The sequence below is a fragment of the Rhinolophus sinicus genome, linkage group LG05 (assembly GCF_036562045.2).
Source record: "Rhinolophus sinicus isolate RSC01 linkage group LG05, ASM3656204v1, whole genome shotgun sequence".
Lineage (NCBI taxonomy): Eukaryota > Metazoa > Chordata > Mammalia > Chiroptera > Rhinolophidae > Rhinolophus > Rhinolophus sinicus.
Genome location: NC_133755.1, coordinates 16,278,442 through 16,299,455, shown reverse-complemented (window position 1 = coordinate 16,299,455; position 21,014 = coordinate 16,278,442). Strand labels below are relative to the sequence as shown.

Below are 21,014 nucleotides of genomic sequence, written 5' to 3'. Positions count from 1 at the left end.
GGGCAGATTAAAATGGGAGTTGGGGAGCTGGCCTTTGGGGGCTCGGGCTGCTCCCCGGTTAGTTTCAGGGCCCTTTTTAGTTGAACAAGTTAGATTGCAACTTGCTTAGGTTGCAGCTTTACCAGCCTCCATCCTTGGGGGCTCTGGTGGGGCCTTGTCTAAGTGGCCCTTTGCCCTTAAGTTATCTGTGTCTACTCCTGAAGGCAGCCTACTGGGCAGGGTAAGGTTTATTACTAGGCCCTCAGGAATCCTGAAGGGCATTTGAAGGGCACTCGCATGGCCCAGACACCCTGCCCAAAGTGCGCAGAGCACAAGGTCCCTTCCCATTCAGCTGTCCAGCCAGGACCGCCTTCTCCCTGAGTGGCTGTTTTTCCTGCTGGCCTCAGAGATTATCCAGTTTGGTCCCTTCACTTTATTGTTTAGGAAACTGAGCCCAGAGGGCCTTAGTGACTGGCCCGTGGCTGCACAGTGTGCGTGTGCGTTTATACACGTAGTGTATGTGCGAATGTGTATGTAGTGAGCATACAAAGCCGGGTCACCTCTTGCCCATGCCATAGTACTTTTTTGCCAAAGTCACAGATAATTTCTCTCTTCCTTCCTGCCTCTGTCCCCGGACATCAGGCCCATCACAATACCTTTATCCTCCCAGATCCAGGAGTGGGGCCCGTTCGATCTGGTGATTGGGGGCAGTCCGTGCAATGATCTCTCCATCGTCAACCCTGCCCGCAAGGGACTCTACGGTAGGTGCTGTGCTCCCCCTCCCACCTCAGCTGGTGTTTCTGCACGGAGGTTTCCTACTCGGATATTTCTGCCCTGGGACGGCTACTCCCGATGACCCTGTCCTCCCTTGCCCTCCCTGTGCCCGAGCCACACCGCTGTCTGCAGACAGCCCAGCTAACGGCTTTCTCTTCCGCCTCTCAGAGGGCACTGGCCGGCTCTTCTTTGAGTTCTACCGCCTCCTGCATGACGCGCGGCCCAAGGAGGGAGATGACCGCCCCTTCTTCTGGCTCTTTGAGAATGTGGTGGCCATGGGCGTTAGTGACAAGAGGGACATCTCGCGATTTCTCGAGGTATAGCCAGCACCCTTGGTTTGGCCAGCTCACTAATGGCTTCTACCTTGGACCGCCGCTTTATCCCTGTCTCGTCTGCATTGTGGAGCTGGGGACTGAGGACTTCCGCTTTGCAAGGGCTTCCCAGTTAGCCAGGGAGGAAGCATTGTCAGAGGCCCATTCTGGAAAGAACCCGTGGTCTCACTCTAAGAAGTGGTATTTGGGTGTGGGCCTCGGAGCTTGGAGGACCTGACTGTTAAGAGGGTGGGGTGCCAGACTCCTGGGGCTGGGGTTCTGTGTGGTGTTTCATGGGGGAACCTTGGAGACGCCAAAGTTGATTTTCCCAACCAGAATGGCTTGTCCTCATTCCTTGGCACTGTGACGGATGCTTTATGACACCTGTGAAGAAAATGGCTTATCTCATAAAGTGGGTCCCAGCTTGGCTCTGAGCCAGGTTTGAGCCATGCGCAGAGGATTTCTGCAGCCAGAGGCATTCTCAGCGTGGGCGGTCTGGGAGTCCAGCCCATGCTCCAAGTCTGAGGGTCAGTAACACCTCAAGTTGCTGTTCTGACTATGAATGCGAGTAGGTATCTTTGGCTCATAATCTGGATGTCCAGTGAACATGTCCACACTTGTTGGAACTTTCTTTCTCAAAGCCTCTGGGTGAACTACAGCTCTGTGGTCCAGTATGGTAGCCATCAGCCACGTGTGGTATCCAGAGAAACATTAAAATTCACACTCGCCTCACTTGACATACTCATTAGCCACCTGTAGCTGGTGGGCTGGTGGCTACTGGAGGGAACAGTGCAGATAAAGAACGTTTCCCTCATCATAGAATGTTCAGCTGGACTGTGCCGGTTAGAATGTTCCGGTGAGAGCATGTGGAATGCGGCTGGGTTTAACTTGGGCTTTTCCTGGAGGCTTCAGGCTGTCCCAGTGTGTGGCCTCCTGAGAGAGAAACAAGAGCCTTTGACGCTTCAAGGCTCTAAACTAGCACAATTTCCTGGCACTATTTAATCGTCCTCTCTCTCGCTCATCTTGAATCTCTCCTGTTTTATAGTCCAACCCTGTGATGATCGATGCCAAAGAAGTGTCCGCCGCACACAGGGCCCGCTACTTCTGGGGGAACCTGCCTGGTATGAACAGGTCGGTGACAGCTCCGGGCCCGGGTGGCTGCGGGTTGGGGTCTGCAGGCAGGACGGCGGCAGCTGGCTCGGGGAGAAGAGCACTACGTGGGCCCTTTTGGGCCAGCCTGCCTTGCTGACAAGCTTGCTGCTCTGCTGTGTTCTTCATTTCCTTCTTCTTGAGGAAGAAGGGGAGTCAGGGTATAGAAAATACTTGCCTGACAAATGAAGAACTAGTGGTTGAATATAGGACCTTTAAAAGCACGCTGTTCATGCAAAAAAAGAGCCAACACGCTGCTGAGTTAAATAGTTGGTTCTCCTACATTGGTGATGTATCTAGAGTCAGTTGGGCCTTAGTCTCCTGAGGTTAAGTCGTAGAGGATGGGGTTGGGATGGCAAAGAAAGGTGCCCACAGCCCGGCCACATCCTGCCCCAGCAGAGGCCATCTTGAAGCAGCACCATGCGGGTTAGAGGGTCCTGCTTCACTTATTACCCACACACTTAGTTGGCTTCAGGTCGTTTGTGGGAAGGCTACTCTATTTAGGTTACACACATAGAAAATTTCATTTCTTCAGTGCAATAATTGCATTATAAAAAGTCCTATGAGGAGAAAGGAATTCTGATCGAGAGCGAGCAATTCAAAAGCAGAGTGCGATTCAGCCACTCTAGATACCGATTAGGGAGGGAAATAGTTTCCAAAATGTTTTGAGTGTGGATTTTAAACCTCCTTGGTAATACCCTGTAAATTGGAAACATCATTTAGCCTGGCCTCAGGTATCTCATCTCCATCTCTGCCATTAGCACGAAGTTGCAGGAACTCCCCCAGTCTCATACGCATTCAGCAGAGCTGAAGGAGGTGGGAAAGAGATAGGTCAGTGGGGCAGCTGACTTGAGAACACTCAGTGCCCCCCTAAAGTTCCCAAGATGGATGTGTGTAGTGGGAAAATGGACTGGCTTGTACATAGTCCTGTATTTTCATGGAGCCACTAACTGCCTTCTGACAGACCTTGGTCCTACGGGATTGTCCCCACCTGCTTCTTCCAAGTCTAAAATTCTAGACCTCTGAGTTTCCGGGAGGAGCAGGGGTACCAGGTGGGACCAAGTGGAGTGTGTGGGGGCCCGAAACAGGGAGGAGTCGGGAGGGGCGGTTGGAATGTGGGTCCCTGTGGTTTCCACGCTGAGAGGATGGACGGACCACTATGTGCAATCTGAAGTATTTTCAAATGGCAGAAAAGACCTGCGCTGAAGGTGATGATACTCGGTGATCTGGTCTGCCCTCTGAGAAGTGACACGTTCAGTGTCTCAGCATTTTAGTCTTCAGGGGAGTCTGCAGAATTTGAGTCAGGTTAATTGTACCTTTAAGGTAGACACTTCAGTGAATTTCGTCCAGTGTACACACCCATGTCATGGTCACTGTAGCCAAGATACACAACATTCTGTCCCCCCCCAAGCTTGCTTTGCCATGGATGCTTTTAAAACTCAGTATATTTTAAATAACTGATACAAAAATACGAGGTTTTCCCCCTTCTGGGCAGGTATTACCTGCTTATTTGGATTTTGAGACCACTTTCGAATTCACCTTTAAGGATTAATGTTCGGCGGTTTTGTGTCCGGATGGCTGTAGTGTGTGTGCACGTGTTCTGGGGGAGTTTGAAGGGCTTCCAACAGGTGTGGGAAACGGAGTCCCCTTTTGCTTACCTGTGTGAGTCAGATGGCTGCTGGGTGTGTTCCTGTTCTCCTGGTTTCTGTTGTCACCTTCTCTTTTCTGCTTCCTAGGCCGTTGGCATCTACTGTGAATGACAAGCTGGAGCTGCAGGAGTGTCTGGAGCATGGCCGAATAGCCAAGGTTAGCCCCCGCGTCAGTGCCCTCTGCGGCGGGGTAAGGAGGGCAGGGACAGGATGAGGTCGAGCTGTCACCAGGGCTGTGTTCTGCTTCCCTAGGGCTCTGTGCAGGCAGCTAGTGTGGAGAATGCGGTTTAGGAGGTGATAACGGGCTCACAGTAGGTTCAATGGGAGGGTCCAGGGGAAAGCCTGGAGGGCCAGGAGAGAGATCAGAAGTCCTTGCTGGCTTTCGCCATTCTGGGAGCATCGCTTGCTGTCCCGGGGGGGCGGACACTGAGAAATCTTTCCTGAGGGCCCTAGATCTGCTAGGGCTTTGTAATTTTTTGGCCAGGACCTATTTCATGAGCCTTCAGAGCAGACATTCTCCTGTGATGTGGAAGCGCCGTTTCTCTCAGGAGAAACCTCCCAGAGTGAGTGCACCAGGTGTCAGGTTCCGTGAGAGCAGGTGCCAGCACTGGGGTGTCTTCAAGTCCCAGAAACTTGGCATCTTTTTGCCTGCAAGTCACTACATTTGTGAAAGAAGCAATTTTTAGAAGATTTAGGAAGGACAGTGCCTCGAGCTGCTACACCTCAGGTCCCTGGCCAGCGGGATTAGGCTGAGGATGGCCGGGTGACCTCAAAGTAGAAAGACGAGCAAGGCGGTGGGTCTTCGGAGGCTCACGGGGCCTTTGCCGGTCCCCTGGACGGACCAGGCCCTGGCAGGGGTTGACACCAGTCCCTGGCGAGCGCCCGGCACACATTGTAAATGCACGACCAGCGAATGATGCTCATTCCTCTTTCCTCGTTTTCTAGTTCAGCAAAGTGAGGACCATTACTACTAGGTCGAACTCCATAAAGCAGGGCAAAGACCAGCATTTCCCCGTCTTCATGAATGAGAAAGAGGACATCTTATGGTGCACTGAAATGGAAAGGTACCCAAGGCTGTGTGCAGGTGTCGTGGGGCTGTGTGTGTGTTCTGACTTGTCCTTGAGGCAGGGACCACTGTCTCTCCCGGCCAGACTTGTGTCTTCCACAGATGCATGTGAGCAGTGGGTTTTCCCAGGCATTTCCCAATATGGCAGATTCCTGGGGATGGTCCTAAAGTAAGAGGTGTCTATCCCTGATGCCTTGGCTCTCAGAGGTCCTGTGAACTCCAAGGAAACATGGCAGCTACAGGAGCTTCCTTAACGCGAGCTGCTCGTTTTACGTACCTTACAAACCAGGACAGCACAGGGCCAGGTGGGCCTTACAGCCTGAGCACCGTGGACTCACAGGCTAGATTACCTCCTCCTCAGAGTTACTGCAATTTAGCCAAAGAGACCGTTGACAACCAGCCAGAGTCAACAGGAACTCCTGGAACGTTTGAAGTCGGGCAAGAGTCCCCTTTGTAGGGTGTCCACCCCTCTGGTGAGGAAGGTATTAGGGATGTATTGTTAGGACTTACAGACTTACGATACCCACTGTGGATCTAAATCTCAGGTGGGGCCTGTCCTGCAGGTGTTTTTCACAAATACTAACTTTGTTTCTACTGTGCGATAAATCTCTAGGCTGTGATTGTCTTTTCTTCAAATCCACAGAGTAGCGGGTTGCCCGAGTCTTGAATTGGTTATAAAGGAAAGAAGATTCGGCAGAATCCCACAGGCCAGCGCTCACCCCTGCCCTCTGCCTTTTCTCCCCAGGGTGTTTGGCTTCCCTGTCCACTATACCGACGTCTCCAACATGAGCCGCTTGGCGAGGCAGAGACTGCTGGGCCGGTCATGGAGCGTGCCGGTCATCCGCCATCTCTTCGCTCCGCTGAAGGAATATTTTGCTTGTGTGTAAGGGACATGAGGGCAAACTGAGGTAGTGACACCAAGTTAAACAAACAAACAAAAAACACAAAACACAATAAAACACAAGAATGTGAGGATGGAGAGAAGTATCAGCACCCAGAAGAGAAAAAGGAATTTAAAACAAAAACCAGAGGCGGAAACACCGGAGGGCTTTGCCTTGCAAAAAGGGTTGGACATCATCTCCTGATTTTTCAATGTTAATCTTCAGTCCTATTTAAAAAACACAACCAAGCTCTCCCCCCGCCCCCCCCCACCTCCTTTATTTTTTTGGTCAAACCTTTTGTTTTCTCTTTTCAGAGGGGTTTTCTGTTTGTTTGGGTTTTTGTTTCTTGCTGTGACTGAAACAAGAGGGTTTATTGCAGCAAAAATCAGTAACAAAAAATCGTAACAATACCTGGCAGAGGAAAGATGGGAGAGACAGAAAAAAGGAAATTCTTTAGAAATCTATATTGGTATTGGATTTTTTTTTTTTAAACTATATATTTTTGTTGTTGTTGTCTCTAGCCTGATCAGATAGGAACAAAGCAGGGGACAGAAAATAGAGACACTCAGGCGGCAGAATTCCCTCCCAGCCACTGAACTGTCTTGCTAGCACCATTCCTGGTCACGCAAAACAGAACCCAACTAGCAACAGGGAGACGAGAACACCACACAAGACCCTTTTATACAGTATTTCAGGTGCCTACCACACAGGAAACCTTGAAGAAAATCAGTTTCTAGAAGCCGCTGTTACCTCTTGTTTACAGTTTATATATATATGATAGATATGAGCTATATATATAAAAGGTACTGTTAACTACTGTACAACCCGACTTCATAATGGTGCTTTCAAACAGCGAGATGAGTAAAAACATCAGCTTCCACGTTGCCTTATGTGCAAAGGGTTTTAATCAAGGATGGAAAAGAGGGAGATAGTTTGCAGGTGAATCATTATCAAGGTGGGGTTTCCTCCCTTGGTATTAACGAAATGAAGGAGAATTTGGGAACCGCGTTTTCCTGCTTCTCCCTGCCAAAAAGGGGGGGTGAGATGAGGTGGTCGGGACGGTGGACAGCTGAGAGTGGAATTTCATCCAGGCTCACATAATAACCTTTAGATTTTTTTTTCAAAAAGGAGACTCCCTCAGCAAGATGGCAGGTTAAGGGGTCTTCATTCCCAGTTTCTCAACATTAGCTGAACCGAGGGCTCCTCGTGGTGGGATCAGAAATAATCCAGAGTGTGGGAAAGTGACAGTAAAACCCCACCTGGAGCAAATAAAAAAACATACAAAACGTACTGGTGCTTGCCTGTTAAAGTCGCCTTTTGTGTGTTCTTTTATGAGGCCCCACCATCCACCCTCTGCACAAGGCGGCTTCCAGCCCCTGGAATGTGATGTTTTTGGTCATCTCCAACGGCTGCAGTTTTTTACTGGGAGGCTGATGACACCTTTTGTTATAATTATTCTTATGGTTCTGGTTATAATTCTGTTTGTTTTCAGATTTTCTTTAAGAAAACAAAAACCCACCCTCCCCTCCTTTTAGGTTTCAAACCAAGGTGCGGGGAGCAGGGTGCTTCTAAGTCAGTGGTGGTCCTGGTGCCCTGGTTCCCTACCCCTCGGGCCAGGTGGGCCACCAGGTGCAGCGATAGCTGGGCGGCCAGGGAGTGTCCCCGGCCAGCCTTCCGGTGCGTCCCTCTTCTCTTCTACTTCCCCTCCTCTCAAGTCGTGTGTCAGGGCCGGAGGGAGGACTGGGCCATCTCTCTCCTCGTGTGTGTGATTGGAGTGGTGTGTATTTCTTTTCTAGTGCTGGTCTGATGATAGCTGTGCTCTTACCTCGAGTCAGCAGTACCTGGAGCCCCAAGTGCATGACACTTGGTTCCACTTCCTACCGAGGCGAGCAGCCTGGCGTTGGCGGTAGGCGGGGACGGCATTGGCGGCTCCAGGGTGAGGGCCCAATGGGCAGATGCTTGCCTGGATAGATGGGGTGTAGATATGTGGCATATAGAGATATATATTTTATAATGGGAGGGGGGATGGCACCTCCTGGGACCGGCAGGGCTGGGAGGTGTGCTGTCAAGCACATGGTCCCAAGTTCTCATCCCTAGAAAGATAGGGCCTACGGTGATAGGCGCTGTATAAATACATAGATAGGGTCATGTATAAGAAATATTATGTCGTGGGGAGCGGAGGGAGGGGGCTCGTGCCGAGCCTCAGGTCCCACTGCAGACAGAAACCCCACACCAATCAATCAATCCCACACGCATCCACAGGAACATTTCTCTACCGTTGCATAACAAATGCACTCACGCGGCCAGGGAGCACCCCGCATGACTCTCCCCGGATTCAGGACTTGGTGGAGTCAGGCCCTGCAGCTCTTTACCTCTGTTGCCCTGATTGCAGGTAGACTGTCAATCCCAGAAGTTGCTAGGTGCTGAAGGCAGGAAAAGGAGGAGGTTTTATTTTAGCAGGTGCTCTCCTCTAGCAGGTAGCGTTCTCTCTCTTTTGCCCCTGGTGATGTCAAAAGATTCTTCTGTTAGCAACCTGTGATACTGACCTGCAACTCTAGGCACCAGTCAAGTCAGCCCTCCACTCCCCCTACCTATTCTTCCCCCACCAAAGTACAATTGACACCCAGGTCTGTCTTGGCCAAGGGGCTTCCATTCAAAATAAATCAATGGGACGGTGAACTTCATGTTTTGAATAAAACAAATTAGTAATTGGTGACAAAATTAAACCAAGGCTTTGAATCCCTTGCTCATTGCTCAGGAGTAAGCTTACTTCTGGTGGCCAGTCTCCCATTCCTTTTAGGGGTGCTTAGTTCTGGACCCCAGTCTACTAGTTTCCTTGTCAGATTGGCTTTGAAGGTCACACCCAGTTGCTTCCTGTCAACTCCGCCACACGGTGGCAGGCGGTGATGGTGGGCCCCTAGGGGGCTGGAGTGGTTAGGAGAGGGGGGATACCTCTGCCCTCCCTGTCTGGAGTCCCTGTACCTAATTGTGGTGCTCACCCCGTCCCCTCTGCTCCAGCCAGGCTCCAACTCCCTGACCTGGAGTCCACCAGCACCACTCCAGGAAGGCTGGGGGGAGGAGGGCTGCCACAGGCAGTCCAAGGTGCTCCCTCCCCCGCTGGCCAGCCACCCTAGGGGGACAGTTTTGGGCCTTTCTCTGCAGACCTTCAGCTCTCGGCTCTCCTAGGCCTTCATCCACTGCTTATGTGAAGGGGTTTGCCTTTCCCAATGGCCCACGCTCCCCCCAAGGGTGTGAGGAAGAAAGGTGGTATCCAGGGACGTGGCAGGCCTGAGGGTTAGTGCGGACAGGCTAGCTTCCCAGAGTACGTTCCTTGGTGGCTGATCGCCCGGCCTAGCAACCTAACCAGGTGTCCCTCGCAGGAATGAGTTAACGATTACCAGCTTTTCTTCCAGCCAACCTGTGGGCTCAGTCCCACAGTCGAACTTGGTGGGGTGCCGGGGACTTGGGGAACGTGCCAACGTGGCCGTGCCAGGATGCTCTTCATCCACGTCCGATCGTGGGGGGCTGTCTTCTGGGGACAGGTACCCGGTCACCTAAAGGGGAGCTGTGCTTCGACAGGGCCATCCTAGGATTAAGGTGGGGATCGTTACACTTGCTGTGGAGGAGGCTGAGGGTAGAGGCAGTGGAGCAGGAGAAACTAAGGCCTAGGGAAAATTCTGGAGTGTGTGCCCAGTGAGATATTTCTAAAGAACAGGCCCATTTACCCCTGGAAACAGGCTTCTAGGGACTGAGAATGATGCCCCCCTACTTACTGTAGGTGCCAAGTGGAGTGTGGTGCCAAAGAGGTCTGTGGCTTGTGTCGGGGCAGTACCTGGGGACTCGTGCCAGGGTCACAGCCGTCGTCTGCCGGCCTGAGAAGGAAGCTGGTCTCCAGCAGGTGGCCGCTGAGCCCGGCGGGCCTCAGGCTGGCTGGTGCTAAGCCCCTTGCCTGTGACTGGGAAACAGCTGGCGGAGCAGCCCGTGAGGTTTGGCAGCAGGGAGGGGTCTTGCAGTTGGCAGGTGACATTAGTGTGTTATCCGTGTTTCTCTCTAGACCGCAGGACCTCCTTCTGTTGCACATCCTGTGAGAAATTGGCAAAAGAGCATCCAGGACCTCTTAGCTTTGGGGACAGGCCTGGGAGTGCTTGGCTGGTGTAGATGCCCATGTGAATTTTGGTGGGTCGCTAAGGTGCAGGTTGGGACAGGCAGACTCAGCAGGAAGGAAGGCCGTTGGACATTGAACTAGTCTAACAAGGGCTGGCTCCTCGCTCTTCCCGCTTAGCTGGCAATTCTGGGGAAGCTTAGATGGGAGTGACCCGCCATCTCTGCAGCAAGGTCCATAAGAGCAACGGAAAGAATCATTCAGCAGGGCCATGGAAATGTGCAGCAAGACCGTAATCAATAGTTTTCATACCTTTATATATAAGTATATATAAAGTGGATGCTGGAGGCGGTTTTGAATTCCTGTTGCTGTCCTGCTTGGTGCAGAGTTGCTGTGGCTTTCAGAAGTGTCATTTGTCGGAAACTTGCAGGAACCCCCTTGAGCTGTAGGTTAGGGCCGTGGGGCCTGCCAGGCAGTGAGAGCTGAAGAGGGCTAGCTGTTTGCTTTGGTCAGGGGAGCAGCAGAGCCAAGATTCTGGTGAGAACTGAGTATCTAGCCAGGCCCCATTTTGATCCAAGAAATGAATCTGAATTTGTCATCTGGCATTGACTAGTCAGGTTGTTCTCAGTCCTTATGATTAGAGGTGACACTGGAGTTGTCCTGTCCTCTGGCAGGAAGCAGCTGAAGCCTTTCCTCCAAGGCAGGATGGGAAAGGTGTTACGGAAACCTAGCCTGGAGCAAGCATGGCCCTCCCACCATTCCCTGCACGTGTTTGGAGGATCTGGGAAGAACGAGAATAAAGGATGGACTCCACTGTTCTGGCAGAAGCTCTCAAATCTTTACATTTTGGTAAAGGAAGGCTGGGGTCTTTGGGGAGTGAGGGCAGCCCGTCCTGTACCCATGTGTTGCAGAGACCCAGCTGAGGTGGCCTTTGGTTGGTGACCTCTTGCTCACCGTTGACCCTAGGCAGTGGAGTTTGGGGGAGGGGGACAGCAGATGAGGACAAGAATAGAAGTCTCTTTGCTAGTCGTGACTGGCTCAGTTGCCCCAAACGGAGACCTCTGTGCTCCTGTAACTGGAAAACTCCCCCAACGAGGGGCATGGGAGGGTGGCTTTCTCAAACCCCAGTCTGGCGGCCTCCAGCCCTGCACCTGAGGAGATGAGCAGGGATTGAAAGCCTCACCTTAGTCCCATTTCGCTTCACAGACTGATTTGGTTGCACAGACCTAGAATTCAACAAACAGCAACAACAACAACAAAAAATGCCGAAATTCCTTAGAATACGCAGAGGGAGGAGGTGACTCAACAAGGTGCTAAAACATTTTATTAAAAATATATATTGTTAAATTAAGTCTGCTGTCTGGACAATGACTGTTTGTTTTGTTTTCTTGTAGTGGAGTTTAAAAGAGACTATTATTTTACTCTGATATATTATTATTAAAAAGGCATTTTAACTTTGTACTTGAAAACTAAATGAGCGATTTCATGTGTTTTAGCTGAGGCATTGAAGTAGCGGGTGCTTACTTATTTGTGGGAAATCATGTATTCATACTGAAGAATAAACTCCGTAGCTGATTTGGTAATAACTTTTACTGTTACAGACGATTTCGCTTTGACCCCGGCGGCAGAGCACTTTTACTCCACATTCCACGCAGCTAAATGCAGGACTTAACTCCCCAGACCCTTCCCTTCCCAGCCCTCTTCCCTTTCTCTTCAGTTCCTCTTTTTTCCTTTTTTTTTTTTTTTTTTTTCTCCTGGTTCCAGCATCCTTTCACCACTGTATTTTTTTTTTTTTTAGGGTTGCTTCTCTATTTATTGACAATAATAATGTACATTTCACAGTCTGGTTCTGGGACATCCAGGGAGGGGCGCGTGCAAGGGGGCCCTGAGTGGGTCCCCACCCCCGCTCTCCGGTGTTCTGTTGTATCTCTGTGTAAGTGATGCTCGTGACATAGCTGTTTATGAAATAATTAAAGAGGTCAATGCGTACAGCAGATGTAGAAAGTCTGTCAGTTCCGCCTTCATCACATTTTTTTTTTTTTTTTTTGTGCCCAGAAGAATATAATAAAGCTCCTTTCTAATGTACTTGTGCTGGAGAACACTTGAATAAATGGACTGTTTTTGTGCAAAAAGAAAAATGGAAAAAGCACCGTAATAATGTCCTTTTGTCTTGCGTCTCCTTTCCCCTGACATAACTGTTCACAGCCTTCTCCAGAGGGGTTAAGTGCTAGCATTGGGTCCCGACAATGCAGTTCCTCTCTTTCAAACATCGCCTGCCTGAGCATTCACTAGGGACTGTGAACTGGGTGGGGAAAAGGACAGTTTGATTGACGTGAAGCTTCAAGATAAGTTATAGTGAGACAAGTTTGCTGGAAAAGCGGATTCTGTCCTGGGCCGAGTGGTAGAAGTTTTCAGACTAGAGTGGGGAGAGGAGAGGGCTTTGTGCCAGTATCTTGTCAGATGAGGCGGTGGGCTTTTGGTTATGGGCAGCACTCACCTCTCTAGGGGGCTCTCCAACACACAAGGGTGTCCAGACGTGAGCACCCCAGCGGTGGGCAGTCTGGACTGTGCAGGGACCTTACAATGAACCCAAGCATTTGACCTAAACATGGGAAAATTGAGAGATGTTTGCAAACACAGGGCAAGTCCAAGGGGCTGGGATTATTCTGGGTAGTTCGATGAGGAAGGCAGAAGTGGGGCCAGGTGGCAGAAGTCAGCCTATTTCAGCCAAGCATAGGGAAAATCCCTTTTCACCTCTGGCCAACAGTGCAAGGGACCGTCCAGAGGGCAGGGAGCCCTGGTTAGCTAAGAAGTGGTGGATAGCCATGTGGGGGTTCTGTGGCCTTCCTGGAGACCCCAAGTCTGGGTTCCTCTCCCTGCCTGGTCCCCCCTCAGAACTGTCTTGCAAGTGGATGGTGCCTTGTGGTTTGAAGAGCCCGTTCACACAAAATGCCCCTTCATCCTCATGATTCTTTCCCTGGCCGTCACTAGTTCCCTGTCCCCACCATCTAAGAGACAGAATCGGAACGCACATAAATATAGGAACTTCCTACCCCATCTCACTCTAAGACCCCGGACATTGTGTGCTGCATTTGTCGTCCTAAGTGCCAAACAGGTCCATTCAATGGTTTCTTCCTTTAAGGAGGGAGGGTTGGTCAAGGTTTCTTGCCCACATCAAACTCGGGGGAGGTTTAGGATTGCACCACTTTGCTGGCAGCTTTGAAAGAAGTTATAAGAGGAAATGTTGAGAAAAAATAAAAGGCTTTTTTTTTTTCATGGGCACTTTTCTTTACAAAATTGTAAATGTACATTTAACTTTATCTGACTTTTTTCTCAATATTTTTCAGTGTTGATGTAGAATTCCTTTTTCTTTTTTAAAAAAAAATGGCTACATGGCGTTTTCTTGTTGGATGTTTGTTTCTATATATATGCATTTTATTTTAGCTATAAATAGAGCTGCAATAAATATCTGTGTTGGCGTTTAACCCCCTATAGTTTGTATTTTTTTCCTTAAGATACACTCCCAGAAATGAGACTTACTGGGGCAAAGTAGATGAACATTTTGGTTGACTCCTGACACATTTGCCTGGTTTCTTCCCTGTGGTCAAAACAGAAAGCTCATCTTCAGCTCAGAGACTCTCAGTTCAGAAACAAACAAACGAAAGTGTAGTCCTCAGTTTGACCAGTTCAGAAACATGTTAACCTCAGCGGGGAAGTAAAGACTTAAGATTTTTTTTGAGAAGCAAGAGGTGGAAACAACACTACTTGATCTCTAAGTTTTGATAATTAGCTCACCTGGTGTGCCTACCTGGGGGAAGGAATTCAGACCGAATCCTAGAGAGTAAAGTTAAGGAGAAATGGGTGCCCTGGAGCTCTGAAAGCCAGGTGTCATCTGAGCTGGGAATGGTCTGTCCAGAGCCTAAGGGAGGGCACTGCTGGGGCCATTTCGTTCATAAAAACCATCCTGTGAACGTCCAGGATTTAAACACCGGTCATTTGGTAGTAGAGGTGTAGGGAGAGACAGGGAAGAGTCAGGGCTGGGCAGTTATGAAGTGAGGGGGTCCCCTGCCCACTGAGACTGCCCAGGAGGGGAGGAGGTACCACACACCACCAGGCCCAGGCTTGTGGGTTCAAGAGAAACGTCCTTGGGTTCAGCAAGTTTGACAGAGGAGGGAGGGAGACGAGGCTGCCTGGGAGCTGGCTGGAGGAGAAGCCAAAACCATCCATAGCAGGGCCTGAGGCAACAGCCACGTCAGTGGGTGTAATTCCTGGGGGACGTGGGTGTTAGGTGAGGGGCTGCAGCGAGGGGAAGAGAGTGTGGAAATGGGGACATAAGGAAGTCGTATGCAAGGGGCTTGGGCTTCCCTGGGACAGCCTCCTGGTGTCATCCCCAAAGCACCCTTTCTGCTGGGGCCCAATAGATTTTAAAAGGCCACAGCGCATTCACCTCAGGGGCACTTTCCCCTCCGCTCATTGGGATCTATGAGGGGCTGCAGCTGGGTTGGAAGGAAGGTGCCTGGAGATTGGGGAGGTTATGGGCGGAGGGCCCTGAGAGATGCACCATGAAAACAGCCATCTTCAGAGTTGGATTCAAATCTCAGTCAACCCCTCACTTTCAAGCCTGAAGTCCCAGGTGTCCTGAACTGTGTCAGAAAAAAGACCATGGCATTCAAAGGAGTCTGATCCAAGTCTCGTGTGACCTTGATCAGGTTAGCTACCGGTCTTGAGCCTCCATCCTCTCATTGGAAAGCTGGCTTTGATTTTCTTGAGAAGCATGTGGCTTCTGGGTCTGGGGAGGGAAGGAGCTCTGCCTGTGGAGACACCGCCCTGTGTCCCTTGCTGCGTTCAGGGCTTTGGCCAAAGTGGTGCATTGGGTGGAGGGCGGGAACTTCGGGGCCTCTGGGGACGCCTGGGCCCTGAGGGAATCACAAGGCCCACACTTGGCCGGGGAAAGGAAAAATACCAGCAGAGCAAAAAATTCTCTCTGTCTCTCGCTTGCTGGGCACGACTTTGCTCGTGTAACAGCCACACGAGCCTTACTGATCTCCTGGGTGCTGCCTGGCTCAGTGTGAGGATTTCCGTTATTCCCTGTCTTTCCTCCCGCAACCAACCCCTCTTGCCTGTCTCAGGAGAGAGCTGCTCTGCTCTGCTGGGCGATCACCCTCCACCAGCTCTGAATCCCACTCTACCCGTCTGCTCACGTGGCCGTGGCTCCCTCTGTCTGGCACCATCAATTTCTCCACTCTACCCCCCCACCCCCCCCAGCATTTCCTTAATGGCACCCTTTCATCTTAAACACATACTGTCCCTTGACTCCCCTCCAGATGCCTTATTTCTCTGCTCCACTTGACAGCAAAACTCGAAAGCACTGCCTGTATTTGACAGCTCTGGTTTCTCACTTCCCGTTCAACTCCACCCACCTGGCAGGGCCTGCACCCACCATCCCATGTGATCGCTCAGGAGCTGGGGCCCCAGGTGACTTCTCTCCTCCCTGACACCCCTCCCTGGGCTCCCGGCATCATACCCTGTGTTTTCCTGCCCCACTGGGTCCTTTACTCTTTCTGTTCTCTAAATGTTGAAGGGCTCCAGGGTTCCCACCCCCGAGTTCTCCCAGAGGCCCAGGTTCAGCCACCTGCAGCTGCCAAGAGTGACTGAACTTCCCATGGGTCCAGCCTTGTGCCAAGTTCTTTATATGCAGTCTCGTTTCATTCCCATGCAAAGGCCTCGAACCCAGGTAATTGTGCCCCTTTTACAGATGGGAACTTTGAGGCTCATGAAGATTATGTAACTTTCCAGATAGAAGATGGACACAGGTGCCATCTGACATCCCAGCCAACTGGACTGTTTCCATCTTCCAGGTTTCCCCCTCAAAAGGAGCATCTGCCCAGTGTGTGGAGGGGGTGTGCCTGTGGTCTCAGGGCAACCTCTACAATGAATAGAGACGACCATAGCTTTTTAACAAAATTAATGGAACATGACTCGCCTCCATTCTAAAAGTATATTAATTGCACCAAATTTTAAAATAACCAAAAAGAAAAAAATATTTATCATCCCATCTGCCAGAGATAATTGTTATTGGAATTTGTTTCTCTATTTTTCTTTTGCATCAGATTCATTTAGAATTTTACTAATTTAAAAGTGTATGATTCATTATATTGTTTGTAATAATTACTAATAGTGAGAACTCTGTGACAGATCATAACTCTGTTACCATTTGACTGTGAACATTTCCCCACATTACTATTCATTGAAAACATTGTTTTTAATGGCTGCATACTATTCCATCCCACAGATGTACCATGATTTATTTAACCCATCCTCTGTTTTTGGACATTTGTATTGTTTTCCTGTCTTTTATTTGCAGGGTGCTATTATCGACCATGCTGAAGTGAATGAGAATTCTATCACGTTCCTTCACGAATCAGCATCCTTTTAATGTATTTTTGTAAAACACACACACACACACACACACACACACACACACAAATACAGCACAGTCAGGAGAAAAGCAGCAGAGAAGAGTGTGATGGGAGAGGTGTGATGGGCTCGGGTAGAAAATGCACGTGTTCTTTAAAAAAACATCTGACATGATAAAATTGTATAGAATTAAATGCACAGACACACAATAAACTTGGGAAATCTCAATGAGGTTGGTGGATTATATCACTGTCAAAGCCTGGTTTTGCAAGAACCATCTTGGAGGAAACTGTAAAAGTGGGATCTCTCTATATTATTTCTTACAACCGCATGTGAAATCTACAATTATCTAAATAAAACTTCAGTTAAAAAAAAGCAATTCAGAAGGAGCTGTGATCCACAAGTATGTACCATTTGATGGTAAACCGTTTTTCATTAAGATTATATTATAAACATTTCCCATGTTTTTACAGCCCTGGCAGTAGTCACTTAATGGCTGCGCAGCATTCCATCTTCTGGGTGTAAAATTGTTTACTTAACCATTCTTCTTTACCAGGTTTTAGGTTGTTTCCAATTTTTAGCCACTGTCAAATAATGCCATTATTATGCATAGAACACTTTTATTCTTTTGGACTATTTCATCAGGATAAATTCCCAGGGAGTGGGGTTACTGGACATAAGTTGGATGGAACTTTGTGGCCATATTATGTATTATTAATTTATATTATGATACCTTTATTATTATTGCCTTTGCTAACGTTCAAAATTGGCCTTTTCCCAAGCCAGCAAAAACTCTCTGCTGTGCCTTTCCACATTCAGATTTGTGGGAGAAAAACAAGGAACCCCCCCAACCCGTTTCTACCTACACAATGTCACCTGGGATTTGAGTGGCAGAATGCAGGGGTAGCAAAGTTCAGCTAGAGGAGCTGTCACCGGCATCACCCTCCCACGGGACCTTGGCGGGCGTCCTGGGACCTCACTGACATGGGTGGAGCCCACGACCTTCTCCCCAGCAAGACTAAGCAGCAGAGGCTGGGGTGGGGGTGGGGTGTGTGTGCGACTTTTCCGAAAAACAGAGCAGCATTTGCTCACCCTTCCGGCTCTCCTTTCAGATTGGCAGAAAGCCTTTTCTAGAACACGCTGGATTCCGTTAAAAACAGTTGTGAAACCGCTGCGTCCCTTGGGCGCACGGTGGGGAGGGCGCTGGGTGACAGGCTCCCATTTCTTGGGGGCGATCGCCGCCGGGGAGGCGCAGCAGGGCGAATCCCGGGCCGCCTCTCTTCTAGAGCTTTCTGAGGGCCTCTGTGTCACTCTTCCGGAGTCCGTTACCGCCGCGCGTCGCGGAGGTCGCAGACAAGGGCTTGAAGTGCGGGGTAGGGCGGCCTCGGAGACGCCACCGCCATCCTGCGTGACTGCGAAGGCGCTAGGGGCTGGCGCGGGCCTTCGCCTACTGGTGGTGTGTTGTTTGATTTTATTTTTAATATTTATTTTTTAATTTTATTTTAGTTTATATTTTATTTTTTAAATTTTGTATTTTATTTGAAAATCGTATCTTATATTTGACTTTATTTTTATATTTCATGTTACTGTTTTTTGTTTTGCTTTGTTTTCTTATTGTATTTTAGTTTTAATTTAATTTTCTTTTTAAATTTAAATTAAAAAAAATGTTTTTGCAGTTAAGATTGCCAGATAAAATACAGGATGCCCAGTTAAATTTGAATTTCAGATAAGCAACAGATAATTTTTTTAGTGTAAGTATATCTTGTTTGGTATGTCCTATTTGATATAAGTATGTCCCAAGTGTTCTGTCCTGTATTTTTATTTACAGCTGTCAACGCTGTTTGCAGTCAAAAGCCTTCTTTGGAGGAAAGCTGAATGAAAACCCTAATACCTAACAGAGAAAGTGAAGCAGTTCGTGTCAAATTGGATTGGGGCAGAGTGTGGGTGTCACCCAGTGTCTCCCAGGTGCACACAAGGAGCCCCAATGAACAGAACCCAAGTACCCAACCTGTCCTACAGGGCGGAGCTTCCTGAGGACAAGATAGAAAGAGTCACAGCAGTAACCAGCCTACAGTCACTGCCCCTGCCCCCAAGATTTTAGAAGGGAACCAACTGGCACCGGCAGAGGGAGCCATGACCTCTGCACGTTGGATTTTTCCCAACCATGACTGACACACATCTTTGAAAATGTCCTTCAGGCTCCTATCCTGCCAGTGACAAGCTCCGAGAGTGGGGCTTAGGTTGGCCACTGCAGGATCTGGGCAAGCCACTGACACCTTAGTGTCTCCATTTGAGAAATGGGGCTGTTGCCGGGTTTACACAAGATGAGTGATGTGAAAAGTGCCTGGTGAACTGCAAAGCACAGACACCCTACTACGTGCATGTACTTCCTCCTGTCAGCTTTACTGTGCTACAATTCACAAACAATGACACTTATCCATTCTAAGTAGACAATTCACTGAGTTTCAACCTATGTTAATGGTTGTGTGATCACTACAATGACAAATTCCCCCCGCCCCCGCCTTTTTTAGGTCAACAAACATTTGTTGAGCCCCTGTGCCCTAGGGTGTGCCAGGCACTCTGGGCACAGAGATGAAAGCCACAGCCCTTCCTTAAGGAACTCAAGTCTGGTAGAGAAGATGGACCATGCACAGACCTGGGTGAGAAGCAGCACCAGGGCCTCAGGGGGGTCCACTGAGATGTGAGGTCACTACTATGACTGTAAGTCCCTAGAGGTTGCACAGTCTGCTGCTGCTAACCCAGCCTCGCCAGCTGCTCAGTCCCAGCCTACAAACAGCTTGCTGGGTCTGTGCACACCTATACCCTCTTTTCTCCTTTTTTATCTGGCAGAAGCTCATTCCTCTTCATGCTTCAAGGCCCAACTCAGATGTTGCCTCCTCTGAGAACCCATCCTGTCTTTCCTGGTGGTTCTAAGACAAATCTGCGGCTCCCCACTTTATGGATTTGGGGCTGACAGGTGCTGAGGTTTAGAGGGACGCCCAGCTGGAAGGGCAGCAGGGTTGGCCAGAGAAAGATCACTTCCTGTAAGCAGCAAGTACAAAGGGCAGGGCAAGGAGTGTGGGGGCCAGGGCTCCAGGATGCAGGGGGAGTCTGAGCATCCTTCCTCCCGGACCAGGTCCACCCAATCAGAAGAGTTTGTCGTCCTTCCCTGCTGGGCAGGTACCAGGGTTTGGCAGGATGGAGTGAATGGTGGAGGAGGTAGGTGGTGCACCTGCCAAGAGGCGGGCCTGCCTGCATACCCTTCCAGATCTGGGGTAGGTGGTACCCATTCAAATCCTTCTTCAGCAGGTGCCTAGCAGGCTCCCATTTGGTGCTGAGGCTTGTACCTGTGAGGGTGTGTGCGTGTGTGTGTGTGGGGGGGCCTCGGTGAGCAGAGCCTGCTCAAATCCTGCCATCCTCCCTGAGGTTCCCCCAGGCTCTGTGCCTTTCTCTGCATCAGCCCCATGGGAAGACCCTCATTCTGAGGCTCTGAGCTCTTAGAGCCAGTGCTGGTACCTGTTGGCCTCCTGGGGGTCCTCCCGGCTCTGTTCCAAATGGTGGAGAACATAACAGACATGGTCTCTGTCCTCACAGAGCTTCTAGTCTGGTGGCGAGCGATGATGTTCGCTGAGGTGCAGAAAGTTGGGTGGGAGAGTGGCTTTGGGAGCACAGAGTGGTTCCATTCTTGCCTCCTTCCTGTTGAGGTTGCCTTTTAAGTACAACTGGAATCCATTCATTTCTTTTCAGCCCCACGACACCATTGCAGTGGACATGTCATATCTGGACAGCCAAATGTCTCTCCACCAGCACTTCCTGCCCCTTTGGCCAGTTCACTTCACCGCAGCCTGAGCAATCTTAAAACAACAGCAACAGCACATTTTGGTACTATTACAAAAGCAGTGCGTGCTCATGGTCAAAATTCAAATAGTAAAGGAGGATGTAAGGTGAAAACAAAGGCAGAACCCTCTCTCCCTAGTCCCCAACTTCCAGGCCTGCTTCCTGGAGGCAATCAGTGTCTTCTGTATCCTTCCAAAATTTTTCAAAGCATAGAAATGCTTTTCTATATGGGTGTATACATAACTGCACATACTGTATTAATGTATAGTTATACCTGTGGGTATATATGTAACGTTAAAAAACAAACAACCCAGACGTCTCACCTTGCATTTTTCACTTCAAAGTGTCTGCTGGAGCTCTTTTCCCATCACCATATCCAAGGGCTGCCGCCCTGTTGTACCCCGTGATTTGCTCTTATTGTAATGCTGCAGTGAAATCAATTCCTGGAAGGAATTGCTGGCTTCACAGGGACGTGTGATGAAATTGTTGATAGTTATTGCCCAAATGCCTCTCACAGTGGCTCTACTGATCTCCCTCCCAATGGTCTGGTATCTCTCCTCACCCTTGCCGACATGTCCCCTTATCTTTGTCACTCTGATAGGTAAAAAACAGTAATTTATCTTCATCTGTATTTAAAACATTATGGGTTTGGCTGAGCTTTTAGTGTATTTGTTACCCACACGAATCCTTTTCTATGTGCTGTCTTGCCTGTTCTTCCTACTGTGTTCTTTGTCTTTGACTTACTGAGTTCTAAGCATCTTTGTAGGTGAGGGATTTGGCACATGTCTCTCATACTGTTGCAAATATTTCTTCCACTTTTCTGTTTGTCTTTTAACTTCTGCATTTTTG

General features: G+C 49.4%; 1 protein-coding gene across 13 annotated transcripts in view; it reads left to right on the top strand.

The window, feature by feature from the left end:
• Positions 1 to 13,400, top strand: part of DNMT3A (DNA methyltransferase 3 alpha) — a 118,987-nt gene extending 105,587 nt beyond the window's left edge. For all 13 annotated transcript variants that reach the window (XM_074331764.1, XM_074331765.1, XM_019712718.2 and 10 more), the window contains 6 exons: positions 650 to 740; positions 922 to 1,070; positions 2,110 to 2,195; positions 3,950 to 4,019; positions 4,808 to 4,926; positions 5,674 to 13,400. In XM_074331764.1, coding sequence (XP_074187865.1) covers positions 650 to 740; positions 922 to 1,070; positions 2,110 to 2,195; positions 3,950 to 4,019; positions 4,808 to 4,926; positions 5,674 to 5,815 — 657 coding nt within the window. In that variant the 3' untranslated portion in view covers positions 5,816 to 13,400. The remainder of the gene's footprint in view (positions 1 to 649; positions 741 to 921; positions 1,071 to 2,109; positions 2,196 to 3,949; positions 4,020 to 4,807; positions 4,927 to 5,673) is intronic.
• Positions 13,401 to 21,014: the final 7,614 nt, after the last annotated feature.